The sequence below is a fragment of the Mus pahari genome, chromosome 19, assembly GCF_900095145.1.
Source record: "Mus pahari chromosome 19, PAHARI_EIJ_v1.1, whole genome shotgun sequence".
NCBI classification, from domain to species: Eukaryota; Metazoa; Chordata; class Mammalia; order Rodentia; family Muridae; genus Mus; species Mus pahari.
In genome coordinates this window covers 48,490,251-48,505,541 of record NC_034608.1, presented here as the reverse complement: position 1 = coordinate 48,505,541, position 15,291 = coordinate 48,490,251, and the positions used below count along the sequence as shown (strand labels likewise).

At 44.5% G+C, this 15,291-nt stretch overlaps 1 protein-coding gene across 1 annotated transcript in view; it reads right to left on the bottom strand.

The window, feature by feature from the left end:
* Positions 1-8,978, bottom strand: part of Fut10 (fucosyltransferase 10) — a 68,089-nt gene extending 59,111 nt beyond the window's left edge. Inside the window, exons 1-2 of the mRNA XM_021219500.2 lie at positions 8,890-8,978; positions 527-862 (exon numbers count right to left, since the gene is read on the bottom strand). Of these exons, the coding sequence (XP_021075159.1) occupies positions 527-607 (81 nt within the window). The 5' untranslated portion in view covers positions 608-862; positions 8,890-8,978. The remainder of the gene's footprint in view (positions 1-526; positions 863-8,889) is intronic.
* Positions 8,979-15,291: the final 6,313 nt, after the last annotated feature.

Here is a 15,291-nt window from a genome sequence, read left to right as displayed (position 1 = left end):
AAGAAGAAGAAGAAGAAGAAGAAGAAGAAGAAGAAGAAGAAGAAGAAGAAGAAGAAGAAGAAGAAGAAGAAGAAGAAGAAGAAAGGAGGAAAATGAAGAGGAGGCGGAGGAGGGATGAAGAAAAATAATAAAAGAAAAGAACAGAATTGATGTGCTCTCCTTGCATTGTGTAATGTGAGTTCACGATGCTGAAAAGTTAAGCAAACATCAACAACTCAAGAGTCCTGAGGAAAGGGAACTGGGAAGGAAGGAGATAGAAAAGGTCTAGCAGGCTGGGGAGATGGCTCAGTGGGTAAGAGCACCCCACTGCTCTTCCAAAGGTGCAGAGTTCAAATCCCAGCAACCACATGGTGGCTCACAACCATCCTTAACAAGATCTGACTCCCTCTTCTGGAGTGTCTGAGGACAGCTACAGTGTACTTACATATAATAAATAAATAAATCTTTAAAAAAAAAAAAGAAAAGAAAAGAAAAAAAGAAAAGGTCTAGCAATGAATCTGCTCTACACAACCCAGATTCCCAGTACCTGGAGTGTGACCATCAGAAAGACAGTCGCTGTCATGCACAGGCAAGAGGCCAGAAGCTTCCTCCTCTGAACCCGCAACATGCTGCCCCGACCCAGATGACTGACAAAGGGCTGGCCTGGCCACGACGTGTCCTCTAGTCAGCCCACAGCCAGAGACAACGTCACTTGGAGGAACCATCGGGATGCCAATTTCCTGCCAGGAGCCGGTCTCCATGAAGAACTGAGAGCCAAGGTTCCGAATGGTCTTGGCTTGGCGCTGAGAGGGAACAGCATGCAATCTTCTTAGGCTATCATCAGGACAGCTGGAGTCCTCAGACACCGTGCCATCCAAATACTCTGCAACAAATGAACAGCATGTGAACCATTATGAAGGATTGACAGGCATAGCCTTACTGGGTAAAAGCACAGAAGTCTTACACTAAAAGGGACCTTATAGATCCTGTACATAAAACCTAGTCATATACATATACTTACTACCTCCCTCAGAAATAAGGTAACTGAGGCCAAAATGGTTACCTAACTTGCTCAGGGCCACACAGTTTCATCAACTCCCAAGTCTCAACTCTCTCTGTAATTCCTCTGCCATCAGAAGATTGGATTCCAGGGTTACTTACAGGAAGTTACTTCCTACCCAGGTCTTAAGGGAATAAAGAAATAATACACACATACACACACACACACACACACACACACACACACACACACACACTGATAAAGCCAGGGGGAGGGGAAATAATAAAGACTGAGACTAAAGAAACCAACCAGCCCCTCAAGGAGTTTTGTTTTCTGGATTATTTGTTGAGTCTTTTGTAGAAAGTACAGCAAAACTGGGGGGCCGTGTGGGGAACGTGAGTTTCTGCAAGCTTCACATAAGATCTTCATCTATCTGAACTGGCTAAACTTTTTGGGTGTTTCAGAGACAGGTCCCCATGAAGTCAGGCTGGCCTCAACCTCACTATTATAGCCAAAGATAGACCTGAACCTCTGATTCCTTCCCCAACCCTGATTCCACCCACTAACGCTGGTATTATAGGCATCCACCAACATGCCCAAATTTATGGGGCATTAGGAATGAAACCCAGGGCCTTGTGTACTCCATGCAGGCAGCCAATCAACTGATCTACATTCCCAGCCTCTTCCAAAGATGGGGGGGGGGGGGGGGGCAGGCAGGCCAGAGCAGGCAGGGTCACCCCCACAGACTCCCCATAGCCTCCCCCATCCCAGTTCTCCAGCTGGGGAGATGCCCCCAACCGATTTCCAGTCTCACTCCCTGAGATTTCTACCAGAGGGGAATACAGAGACTGAAGTGGCAACCTCCTATGGCCAGAAAGGACTTCCAGTGGAAGGAGGGTGACATCGACTGACTCACAAAACCTTCATGCTAAAATCTGTCCTAACAACAAGATGCACAGGCATAAAGATGGAGCAGAGACAGGGGAATGGCCAGCCAATGACTCATCCAACTCGAGACCATCCCATGGGAGAAAGCCAACCCCCGACGCTATCAATGATATTCTGCTATGCTTGCAGACAGGAACCTAGCATAACCGTCTCCTGAAAGGCTTCATCCAGCAGCGGATGGAAACAGATGCAGACACCCATAGCCAAACATTAACCAGAGCTCAGGAGTCTTGTGGGAGAGTAAGGGATAGAACTGAGCAAGCCCGAGCGCCGCAGTGTGTGTGTGTGTGTGTGTGTGTGTGTGTGTGTGTGTGTGTGTGTGTGTGTGTGTGTTGGGGGGGGTGTCAAGGACACCACAAGAAGACCAACAGAGTCAACTAACCTAGGCCCTTGGGGACTCACAAAGACTGAACCAACCACCAATCAAAAAGTGTGCAGGAGCTGGACATGGGCTCCACACACATTTGTAGCAGATGTACAGCTTGGTCATCATGTGGCTTCTCTAACTATTGGAGTGGAGCACAGCCAGTCCCAATTTCCTCATCAAAGAGCCCTCAAATTGGTTATGCAATGTAGTTAGCTCTATACATGCCAGTATTATACAGGTTGAGCAAGCTATATTTATATATTGAGGAATGTGTGTGTGTGTGTGTATGTGTGTGTGTGTGTGTGTGTGTGCATGCGTGTGTGTATGTGTGTATGTGTGTGTATGTATGTGTGCATGTGTGTGTGTATGTGTGTATATGTGTGTGTGCATGTGTGTGCATGTGTGTATGTGTGTGTATGTGTGTATGTGTGTGTATGTGTATGTGTGTGTGTATGTATGTATGTGTGTGTGTGTGCACATATATGTGTGTAACAGCAATTTACAAAGCAGGCCACGAAATTGAGAGAAGGCAAGGGAGGAGCTAGGGAAATAAAAGGGAAGGAGAGAAATACTGTAAATAATAATCTAGAAAAATTATTTTACAAAATTATAACTTTGATAAATACTACAAACAGAAACCAGCTTAGCTCTGAAATTCACAGATTCGTTATAGTTTTTTTAACATGAATACTATAAAATTCATACTAAATGACACTAACACAGAGAACAACCATCCCTGCCTAGAACAGCTGTGTCAGCTGATGGGTCAAAGAGGAAGGGAACAGAAGGCTCTAAGAACCTCAAAAGCGCCCTGCAGGATTCTACTCAGTGCACAGTAATAATAGCTGTAACTACATAAGATACGGAGCTAGCATTTTGGATTCCAGTTTCAGGTTCTCTCCTTCAAACCTAGTATCAATGTGGAGACGTTACTAAGAATTTCTAGTCCTCGGTGTATTCACTGTAAGGAATAATAGAGATCATCCTTTCCCTTGCATGGCAGAAAGATTATTAAGTTTTCATTTTACATGCAAAAGCAATTTACTTCTGCTATAATTAGTACGACCCAGATTAGGTAGTACAACCTTCCCATCTGAGACGGGAATGAAACTACATCACTTGCAGCCCAGTTAGATGGGTCAGTGGGTAAAATCACTTAGCGTGCAAACCTCCGACCTAGGTTTGATCCCCAGAATTCACGGTGAAAGACTCGAAACTTCCAGAAAAGCTGCCCTTTGACCTTCACATGTATTCACTGGCGCACACACACAGCCATATTCGTCCCACACGAAACACACACGCACAATCATCTAAATCACTAAAAGTAAAACTCAGACTCCATCGGCTGCCAAAGAGTTTCAACTCTATCGCTTCAATCGATCTCGTTTACGATCGCTTTGAAAAATGAGGCAAGGTGGGGATGACTCCGGTTATTACAAAAGGGGGATTAAGCCTCACTAAATGTAAGCAACTGGCCCGGGATCGTAGTTTTAGAAATGGGTCTAGAAATCAGGTCATGTGATTTCGAGATCAATAGGAAGAAAGAGACACCAGAAACATGGCAGATACTAGGACAAAAAGAGTCGAGAACAAAGGAAAGCATCTGCCGAAGAGAGATTCAGAAGCTAGTGTGGGATATTTTTGTAGCTACTTCTGCTCAGGATACTAGCAAGGGGTTGACTTTTGGTTTTGTTTGGCAATTTGTATACAGTCATATCAGCTACCAAAGAATATTTTGAGAGTACAAATTCCCTTAATGTACATCATCACCTCAAGATAGGTTACTGCTGAAGCCAGAGCTGTAGGAAGGTCTCAGGAACCTGGCTGTGACTTAAATATTCACGACTAAAGAGCAGAGTCTAGTACCTGAATTACACTCTGTAGCAACCTGCCAGGCCTCAGGGTACATTTACAATAGTAGCAGGCAATCTAATCCACGCCAGTAATTAGCCAGTAGCATGTCATCAAGTCAGAAATCCTCCAGCTGGGGAGGGCAGATGGACCCACAGAGAGCATTGTGCAGGCCCTCAAGCTCCAACGAAAGGGCACTCCAAAAGGGAGGCTCCTCTCTGTTTCTCTTTCACCATTGCCGACAGGATGAACCTCAGAGTTGTTCAGAGAGAACTCTGAAGAGAGAATGTCAGAACAGTGCCCCATAAAATTCTTTTCCCGGACAGACAAAGTATCTGTCCATAGGCCATGGTATGTCTTAGTTAGGGTTTTACTGCTGTGAATAGACACCATGACCACGGCAGCTTGCAGACATTTAATTGGGGCTGGCTTACAGGTTCAGAGGTTCAGTCCATTATCATCAAGGCAGGAGCACGGCAGCATCCAGGCAGGCATGGTGCAGGAGGAGCTGAGAGTTCTACATCTTCATCTGAAGGCTGCTAGCAGAATACTGACTTCCAGGCAGCTAGGATGAGGGTTTTAAACTCCACATCCACAGTGATACACCTACTCCAACAAGGATATACCTACTCCAACAGGGCCACATCTTCTAATAGTACCACTCCCTGGGGCAAGCATATACATACCACCACAGTATGTAACATCTGAAACGGACTTTGACTAACCATTTCCTGACCAAGAGCTGAACTTCCCTAATGCCTTGCATGGCTGCTTCGCACTATCTAAGGTTGTCCATCTGTTCTGAGGAAAGGGTCTGGGTGAGTGGCGCATCTAGCATTTATATGAAGAAATGAGCAGGAAAATAACTCCTGTTTGCTTCTATAGAAGGTAAGGCTAAGTATCTCAAAGAAAACCTAGACTGTGAGGGCCAACTTTTTGGCAGTGCGGAGCCAGCGATAGAACCAAGGAATGATTTCTGCCCCATCCCTGGTGAAGTTGATAAACGCCAGGTAGGTCTACTGACATGCCTGATACACTGAGTTGTCTAACTCTGGAATTGCTACTTTTCTTATTGATGCAAGAAAGTATGTGACCAAAGCAACGTAAGGGACTTAAGGGACCTAGGGTGGCTTAGGTTTGGCTCACCTCACGGTGGGGAAGGCACAGGAGCAGCTGTGTGAGGGGGCTACTCACACTGTGTGTCTACAATCAGGAAACGGGTGGTGCTAGAGTTCCATTCACTTTTATCCAGCACACAGGATGCCGCTGCTCTCATTCAGAGTAAGCCTTCCCTTCTCACCTGAACCTTTCTGGAAACACTGTCTGGGAAGTTTCCAGAGTCCTGCTTCCCTGATGCTGACAATCAAGATTAACTATCCAAATCCTGACGCTCAATGGGCTCCACTCCTCCCCCCTCTCCCCATTGGCAAGACAGAAGTGAAGCATAAGACACACAGCTCTAAAATGACTCTTCTGATGGGTTCTCCATTAGCAATTGGAGAATCAATAGCAATCATCTATACTAGGCTATAAAGATAACACCAGAGACTAGTTTCCGAAGGATTAAACCTGAATGATTCACAGTCATGCTTAATTTCTCAAATAGACTCGGTTCTCCAAGAGATACTATCACTTCATCATGCATAAATCTCCAGTGCACCCCTTCAAGTGTGGCTGTCCTTAGGAAGAGATGACATGGGGCACTGGCAGGAATGTGTCATGTTTTCAAGCACTTTCATCTGCTCCTTTCCACTACGCTGAGTCAAGACTCCTCATTCATCCCTACAGTGGGTGCACTCAAGCCCCAAAGCCAGTGTTCTTCCCATTCCCAGACTCCTGGATTCTCCACTCAGCGAGTGATGAATTCATGTCCCAAGAAGGAAAAGTGAGTATCTTGCTCTGACTGAAGTCTGCACATGACTTCACAAAACTTCCAAATATCAGCTTTAAAAGAGGCCCAATATGGAGCTGCAGCTCAGTGATAGGTTGTTTGCCTACCATACACAAGGCCCTGGGCTACAACCCCTAAGCTGAAAAAGAAACAACGGATGTGAACTCAGTCTATTTCTCTAGTTTCCTGCCTTGGTCGCTTCCTGGGGACCTACTTCCATCACCCAGGCCCCACCTCCTAAAGGATCTACAACTTCCCAACATAGTGCCACCAACCAGGGACCAAGTATACAAACATGAGCTCATAGGAGACGGTGTCTGGTGTAGAATGACAAGAGTAAGATGCTGTGTTTCCTGAGTCAATCCCACATACATATAAAAGCACTTAAATATAGTCTGGGAAGGTTTTTGTGCTATGCCAGATTTATGCATACATAAGAAACATTGGCCGAATTATCACGGTTTATGTTATTTCCTAAGTATGATCCTAAAGAAGGCTTTTCTGAATGCTGTTTACAAGAAAAACACATGAAAGCTGCTTTATTTTTGTCCTTGAAGAATGCAGAATGAGCAGCAATGCAGTACCAAAGGAGACTCTGATTCACTGTTAGACACTGCCATCTAGCAGGAAGCCAGCAGATGAGTTATTACAACCTCAGAATTTTGACACACCTTTTTGGTCATTTGATGCATTGCCTTTGGCTTAGAAGCAAAAGACCAGTTTCAGTTTTCTATTTTGTTTTGTTTTGTTTTCTTTTCTTTTCTTTTCTTTTCTAAGGCAAGGTCTGGCTACATAGTCTAAGCTGGCCTCTAAATCACCTTCTCTTGCCTTGGTTTCCAGAATGAGTGCTAGAAATACAGGTCATTGAATAAGAAAGAATGAGAGAATGAGAGAAAGAAAGAAAGAAAAGAAAAGAAAAGAAAAGAAAAGAAAAGAAAAGAAAAGAAAAGAAGTGAGATGACCTCTCCCAGGTATGGTGGAGGAAAGTTTACTGGAGAGGTAACAGAGTGCATAATAGATATGAGGGATAGCATAGCCCAAGGCAGGGACAGCTGAGAGAGTCTAGAGTGGACATGACCAGTAGACTGAGCCAGGCCATGGGAGGGAATGGGGAAGCAAGAAAAGGGAGGGCCAGGAGACCAAGAGCCAACAATGGCAGAAGGAGGGGGGAATCGTAGCCAAAATGACTGAGTTATATAGGGCAGAGCAGCTGAGGGAGGATTGCTCACTGGAGAAGTTTAGGGTAGAGAGCTGGGTACGCCAGCCAGGAGGAACCCTGTAACTTTTAAGGACTGAGGGATGCTGGAAGAACATGGTTGCCAACCTCAACTTTGATATGTTAATAGAGACCTCGGTTAGCCCTCTATCACAGGTTTGAGACCTAACAGCACTGGAGCACTACACACATCTTGGAAAGCATTTGAGAGGCAGTTCTAACCCTGAAATAAAGAGTACTCTATATGTGGCTAGCCCCAGTGTTCAACGCTGGGGCTGATTATTCAAGGCAGAAACCAATTCATGCCCTACCTGGAAAGAACTCCCATCTGAGAGTATCGTGGAGCAAAGGGAAGCAAGAATCTAGATTGTAGCATGACATCTTCAGCAAGCCCAAGACTGGTCCTGCACGTGTGAGGAGTGGTGCACCTCATCTGAAGGAAGGAAAGCTGAATTTGAAGGCACTACAGTCCTGAGTCTCAGCTAGCCTTATTCCAAATTGGACCTATCAGAGTTGCATGCACTGCACAAAACAAGTCAGAATCATCAATTATTCTAAGTGCTGTTTCAGGGCATCGTATCAGTGCTTAGGAGATAATCTGTTGGAGCTGTTATGTTAAGAAAAAGACATTTTGTGTAAGATTTGCTATCAGTTAATGAATCCTGGAAAAATCCCAATCAAATGTCATTTAAAAAAAAAATCACAAGTTCTGTATCTTGTAATACGAAATGAGTCGTATTTTAAGTGCCCTAGCTGGGTGCAAAAAGCCTAAAATGACTTGTGTGTGTGTCTTAGTCAGGGTTTCTATTCCTGCACAAACATCATGACCAAGAAGCAAGTTGGGGAGGAAAGGGTTTATTCAGCTTACACTGGAACTCAAGCAGGTCAGGAAGCAGGAGCTGATGCAGAGGTCATGGAGGGATGTTGTTTACTGGCTTGCTCAGCTTGCTTTCTTCTAGAACCAAAACTACCTGCCCAGAGATAGCACCACCCACAAGGGGACCTCCCACCCTTGATCACTAATTGAGAAAATGCCTTGCAGCTGGATCTCACGGAGGCATTTCCCCAACTGAAGCTCTTTTCTCTATGATAACTCCAGCCTGTGTCAAGTTGACACAAAATTAGCCAGTAGAGTGTGGATAATCAAAACCCGCTCTTATGTAGGCTCTTCCAAAGTATCTACTAAGTGCACAATGTATCCACCTCCGGAAAGTCAAAACTGCTACTCGCTGGGCACAAGTTCTATCAACAAGTGTTTCAAGGGAGCAGCACCCAGGTGCGAGTCAAGCTGCAATTCTCACCATAGCAGGGCCTTGAGACTTTTGCCTGGGGCCTTGGGAAGGAAGCTGAGTTGCTGCCCCAGCTCTGTGCTAAATCAGACCCTCGGGATACCGCGCTCCTCCCGGTTCCCCGAGCCCAAGGCTCTGAGGCCACCTGCTTCTATCTGTGCTCTAAGCGGCCAGATCGGCTTGCGCCCCAGTTTCTGGTTCCAGAAAGCCGCGCTTAGGGTTTCTAGGGATCCCACCCCCACCTCCTCCCAGCGGAGTCGGGTGCTCCGCCAGGGCCCAACAAACTGTCTCCTCTTACACTCCGCTTCTGCACAGCGCCCCAGTTTCCACCGGCAGCAGGAGACTCACCTTAGGCATCAGGGCATCAAAACAAGTCCCCAGCACTGTACTTCAACCATCCTCAGGGGGATGCAGGACGCTCTACCCACTCCCCAGAGTCCTCACTTTCTATTTACGCGCCTGAGCTCTTGCGAAGACCCGGAGAAGGCTCGATGGAATGGCGGGCGCAGCTCCCGGATCATCCCACCGAAGTCAGCCTGCGAGATCCTGGATCCACGTTTTCGTGGATGCGGGGTTTAAAAGCTAGCGGTCCCGGCTTCAAAACACTTTGGACCGCCCCTCACTGGTGCCTCTCCCCGCTATTGGCTCGGAAATGCATCAGGTCCTGGAAATTCTGGAAAGTTCTCTATAGAAGCCCCTCTTGAAAGGAAGGGTCCTGATGTCCTTTTAAATCACAGGAGACTGAGCTCACTAGCTAGGAGGACCGAAGCACAAAGTCAATTCCCAATTTCGTTAAACCAAGGCTCCTGGCAGGAGGGATGCTTTGGTCTCAGTGCCTGACTGGTTTATCTGCTCTAAGTTCCAGGTGACCATGGGCATGGGATACCTTGGTGACTAAGTCAGTCCTCACTAATGAGATTCGACCTCTCATGAAAACGTAGGGGCTCCCAGTTCCAAATACTATCAGTGGACATATTCAAATCATAACAGGTATGTTAGCCACAACTAGGTGAAGAAAACCAGAATCTGAGGTTGTTTTCAATTTTTTATTTGTTTGGTTGGTTGATTTGGGGGTTTTGAGACACAGTTTCTTGAGACAGGGTTTCGAGACAATGTAGCCCTAGCTGTCCTGGACCCTGCTCTGTAGCTGGCCTTCAACTCAGAATGCCCTGGCCTTTATTTTATATAGTATCTTACTATGTAGCTCAGGCTGGCCTTCAACTCTTTATCCTTTTATCTTAGTCTCCTGAGTGCTGGGATTAAAGGGATGCACTGTCTGACTTGAAGTGAGCTGTTTTGGTTTCTTTGGGGGAGTGGGATTTTTGGTTTTTGTTTGCTTGCTTGCTTTTTTTTTTTTTTTTTTTTTTTTTTGCAAGATCACTATGGCACTGTGACACTGACCTTGGGACAACGTGGTGCACAATGGCTGGAGAAAAGAACAGTAATACTGCATTTATTTAGCCAAATTAGTTACTGTATACTGTCTCAATACAGAGGCAAGTAAAAAAACATCATGTGCTTTCTGATCGACTGTTCCAGAGGCTGAATGGTGGACAGGCAGGAAGTGTGTGACTGATCCTTAGGAAAACAGAATTTGTGCAGCTGAGAAATGACCTTATCATCTTTGCTGTCTGTAGTGCTGGGTATTAAATCTACAGCCATTGTGCTAAATAGTTCCTGTACCCAGACCTAAACAACGTGCTTCACTCTAAACGGAATCTAAAATTTGAAGTGGTTTTTTATTTTTTTAATTAGTAAAGTAATAAGAATTTGGACCTGGTTATTGTGAGACATGCCTATGATCCCAGCATTTAGTAGACTGAGATAGAAGGCTAATGAGTTCAAGGCTAGCCTGGGCTACATAGTGGGACTCTATCTAAACTATATTTTAAAGTATACTGGTTGGTGTTTTGTTTTGTTTTGTTTTGTTTTTGTCAACTTGGCAGAAACTAGATTCAATTGGAAGGGCGAACCTTAACTAAGAAGATGTCTCCATCATTTTGGCCTGTAAGCAAATATGGGCCGGGGTGACATTTTCTTGACTAAAGACTGGTGTGGAAAGGCCCAGTGCCCTGTGGGATGTGCCATGCTCCACGCCTAAGCAAATAGTCCTAGGAGGTACAAGAAAAGTAGCCACAAGAGGAAGCCAGGAAGCAGTGTTCTCTCACGGCTTTTGCTTTAGGTCCTGTCTCAAATTCCTGCCCTAACTTCTCTTCCAATGGACTATCAACTGTAAGATGATAAAAAAAACCTTTCCTCCCCAAGTTGTTTTTGCTCTCGGTGTTTTATCCGAACATCAGAAAGCAAACTATGAGAACAAGAGAGAAAACTGCTGTAACAGGCTGTAGGATATTCATGATGCTTCATGCACTTATGAAGCGTGCACTAAAACTCTCCCCTCTAGCGACTTCCCGCACACTGAATTTAGACCGTTAGATCTCAGGCCCAACTGTAACTGCACCCAATGGTATCTTTTAGCCTAGGAAAAGAAACAAGTACCAGAATGTATCAGATTGTAAAATAAACCTAATCTGTTCTCTAGGATCTCCAGCCAGGAAAAGAGCCAGGGGGTGAGGTTAGAAGATCCCTTATTGCCGGGCAGTGGTGGCGCACGCCTTTAATCCCAGCACTCGGGAGGCAGAGGCAGGCAGATTTCTGAGTTCGAGGCCAGCCTGGTCTACAGAGTGAGCTCCAGGACGGCCAGGGCTACACAGAGAAACCCTGTCTCAAAAAAAGAGAAAGAAAGAAAGAAAGAAAGAAAGAAAGAAAGAAAGAAAGAAAGAAAGAAAGAAAGAAAGAAAGAAAGAGAGAAAGAAAGAGAGAAAGAGAGAAAAAAAAAGAAGACCCCTTTATTACATCTTTATTACATGGCAGGTCTTTTCAGTTAAACAAAAAGCCAGACTATGATACACATGTCTTTCCTACCGCACAGCAGCTTGGCCCAAGGTAATACATCACAAATCTAGGTAGAGAATTTTGTCTGGAGGGAGGGAGAATGCACCCCGCTTCTGTCCAATGAGGTAGGTTTAAATGAAGAGGCTGCAGACAGGAGGCTCACAGTGTTCTGGTTGGTTGGTTGGTTGGTTGGTTGGTTGGTTGGTTGGTTGGTTGGTTGGTTTTACATTTCACATAGTGAAAAATGCACCCATCTTGGGTTTATAGGGACTGAAATTAAGAGAGAGAGAGGGAGGGAGGGAGAGAGAGAGAGAGAGAGAGAGAGAGAGAGAGACTCCATTAGCCATGAGGGAGCAGTACCAAGGCCCCTAGTGAAATGCCTTCCCGGGACACCAGGCTGCTGGAGCAGGAATCACCCAGGAAGATCCAGACAGTAAGTATTTGGGGAGCACAGTTGGGGAAGTAGCTCGACTAGCACTAGAGAATAGATTAGGGGTCATACCCCAGTAATTGCGCAGAGCCTAATAAATAAATCGTAGTTTGAGTCTCATTCATTTGAAACTAGACAGGGACCGGTGTAATTCATACTATTTTCATTTTACTAACCACACTTAATGGTAGTCCCACGCTTGCAGTAGATGACCAAAACAAACTGAACTCAATGGATTTTTTTTTTTTCTTATGTGATGGTTTGTGTATTCTTGGCTCAGAGAGTAGCATGATTAGAAGGTGTGGTCCTGTTGGAGTAGGTGTGTCACTGTGGGTGTGGGCTGTAAGACCCTCATCCTAGCTGCCTGGAAGTCAGTATTCTGCTAGCAGCCTTCAGATGAAGATGTAGAACTCTCAGCTCCTCCTGCACCATGCCTGCCTGGATGCTACCATGCTCCTGCCTTGATGGTAATGGACTGAACCTCTGAACCTGTAAGCCAGCTCCAATTAAATGTTGTCCTTTTAAGAGTTGCCTTGGAGGGGGTGGGGGGAATAGGGAACTTTCAGGATAGCATTTGAAATGTAAATAAAGAAAATAATAATAATAAAAAAAAAAGAGTTGCCTTGGTCATTGGTGTCTGTTCACAGCAGTAAAACTCTAACTAAGACACCTTACAATGCTTTTGGTTATAGATTATAGTTTGTGATTTCATTTTTATGGGTGTCCTGTGTGTACAAATGTGTGCATCTAAGAGTTGTATGTGTTTCTTATGCTTTCTCTTCTGGCTCTTTTTTTTTCCTGTTTGTTCATTTTATCCTACTCTGGTTGGTTGGTTTTTATTTTATATTATTATTATTATTATTATTATTAATGCCTGTTTGTATTCTAACGAGAGAGAGAAAGTTTCTGGATTGGGTGGGTAGGAAAGGAGGGAGGTGCTGAGAGGAAACCATAATCAGAATATGTTGCATGAATATGTTGCTGGGTGAAGGCTAACAGCCAGGCTTTGAAAGTGCTCTACGGGAATGCAAGGCCTCTCACCCAAGATCTCTCTGTGCTAAACCTAGAAAAGTATCAGTGGGAAACCCTCAGGGTCACTTGACTAAAAGGGGAAGCTCTTGGTAGCATCTTCCCACCCCACTGCCCACTCTCTCTCATTTAGCTTCAAGTAGTGTACCTCAACTCCAAATCAAATGTTCCTCCCGTGTTGTCACGGGGATCCTTCCACTTCTCCAGTTCAGGACAGTCTAAGGTCCTTCTTAAAGACAAGAAAAAAAATAATGTAACTATTTTTCTTTTCATTTCAAATTATAACAAGTCTTTAAAAAAAAAAAGATTTATTTATTTATTTATTTTAGGTATGTGAGTACACTGTCGCTGTCTTCAGACACACCAGAAGAGGGCATCAGATCCCATTATAGATGGTTGTGAGTCACCACGTGGTTGCTGGGAATTGAACTCGGGACCTCTGGAAGGGTAGTCAGTGCTTTTAACCACTGAGCTATTTCTCCAGCCCAAATTATAACAAGCCTTACTGAAACATTCGTCCAGCATTAATCAGAGTTGCTAACACAAAAGCCAAAAAACAAACAAACAAACAAAATATGTATTCTGCAAGACCTCTTATGCCAGAATATTTGTTCTTTCTTCTTGGAAAGAATGTGCCCACTGGTTCTGACTGACCAATAAATGTGGCTTCCACTGTTCAGATCAGGTGGTCCCTTGGGACAGATGCAGTTCCAGGTCTCATACACAGTGCCCAACCCTTCAGTAAACTCACCCAAAGTCAGTCAGCAGAATCTAGAACCCTGAATTAAATAGCCAAGTGCCGTGCACTCAGGTACGGAAACCATGCTGGGATTTGTGGATTAAAGTAGACCAAACTGGATTTACCGGGATTGTGTTTGTTGGTTGCTTGCTTTTTACAGTTGTGGAAAACGAGGCTTAAAAAGTACAAGTTAATTATTCCCAAATAACTTAAGAGCCAAGCCTTGGTTTAGTGATAAAGCTCTATATAACCCCAGCTACTCAGAAAGCTAAGGCAAGAGGAATGAATGTTCACGGCTGGTCTGGGCTACACAGCAAGTTACAAGTCAGCACACAGGGCTACTTGGCGAGACCATTTCTCGAGTGTGTTCGTGTGTGTGTGTAGGCTGAGACCATAGCTTTGTCTTAGAGAACCGACCTAGCACACACATGAGGCATCTCTCAATTCAGTCCTCAGGAAACCCCGAACTGCTCCAAAGTATTAAATGCAACATTTTGTTGTACATAGGCACTGTTGAAGGTGTTTTAGACAGCAAGAAAAGTGACATGGCAATCCTTTTCCATGTGAACAGGATTCCCATTTGGCTCTCTATTCTAAGTAATAATAATATCAATCACAGGCAAGTCCAAATGTTAACAATGTGTCAGGCAATCATGTCGAGTGCTTCATGAAGATCAGGGCTTCACTGAAGCCCTGAGTGGAACAGTTGGAAAGGCTGGATGAACTGGGGTTACCTGGGAATAGCAGTCCTTTCTGAAGCTGTTCTGAAAGGAAGTCTCTGGGAACAGCATCAGTTTAAAGAGGATTGATCAGGGGTCTAGAACAGCAGGTCCCAGCCTCTCAGCATCGCCATGGGTGGATCATGTCAGTGTTGCCCTCTTGGTCTTCCATTCTATAATATGTAAATCTTACAAGCAATACATAGTCTATAAAGACATTTGTATGGAACATGAAGGATGCACAGATCAGTTAACGGTAATTTCCTGCTCTTGGAACATGTGAAAGACAACAGTGTTTCATCAGAAGTTAGTTTGCTCATATAATCAAACAGCAATATAAATCTGCGTTCAGACCACCTGAAAGGATTGTATGCAATAGTAAGTATGAGAATGTCTAAGCCAACAAGATTTATTGCCCATGCAAGCTGAGGTTCTAGCTGGAGACATATATATGTCCCAGGCAGTTTCAGAGCTGTTTCAATAGAGGGTTTAGTAATATGCATTACCAGTACATTTGGCCCTTTTGATTTTCTCCTGTATGTAGCTGAGATCCTCAGGGGATGTCCCTCTATCAAATCCCTTTTACTTTGGAAGGAGCCCAAAGCCTTTTCCATTTTCCTGTTAACATAAACTCAGAACCTTTCTCCAAAAGGATCATGTCCTTAGTCCAGCAACCCGAAGTCATCAAAAGTATAGGTTGATCAGTCTAGCAGTCCCCTTTTTATTTAGGTCTTCTATATGTTGTCCTCACTCCTAGAGGATTTGTAATACCATCATAAACACTGAATTTATAACCACATTTATTTTGATAGTTAAAGCAGTTTAAAACAATTATTATTTATTGAGACAGGCTTTCTCTGTGTGGCCTGAGCTATTGGATTTTCTCTGTAGATTAGGCTGGCCTTGAACTCACAAGGAACCTATCTGTCCCTGCCTTT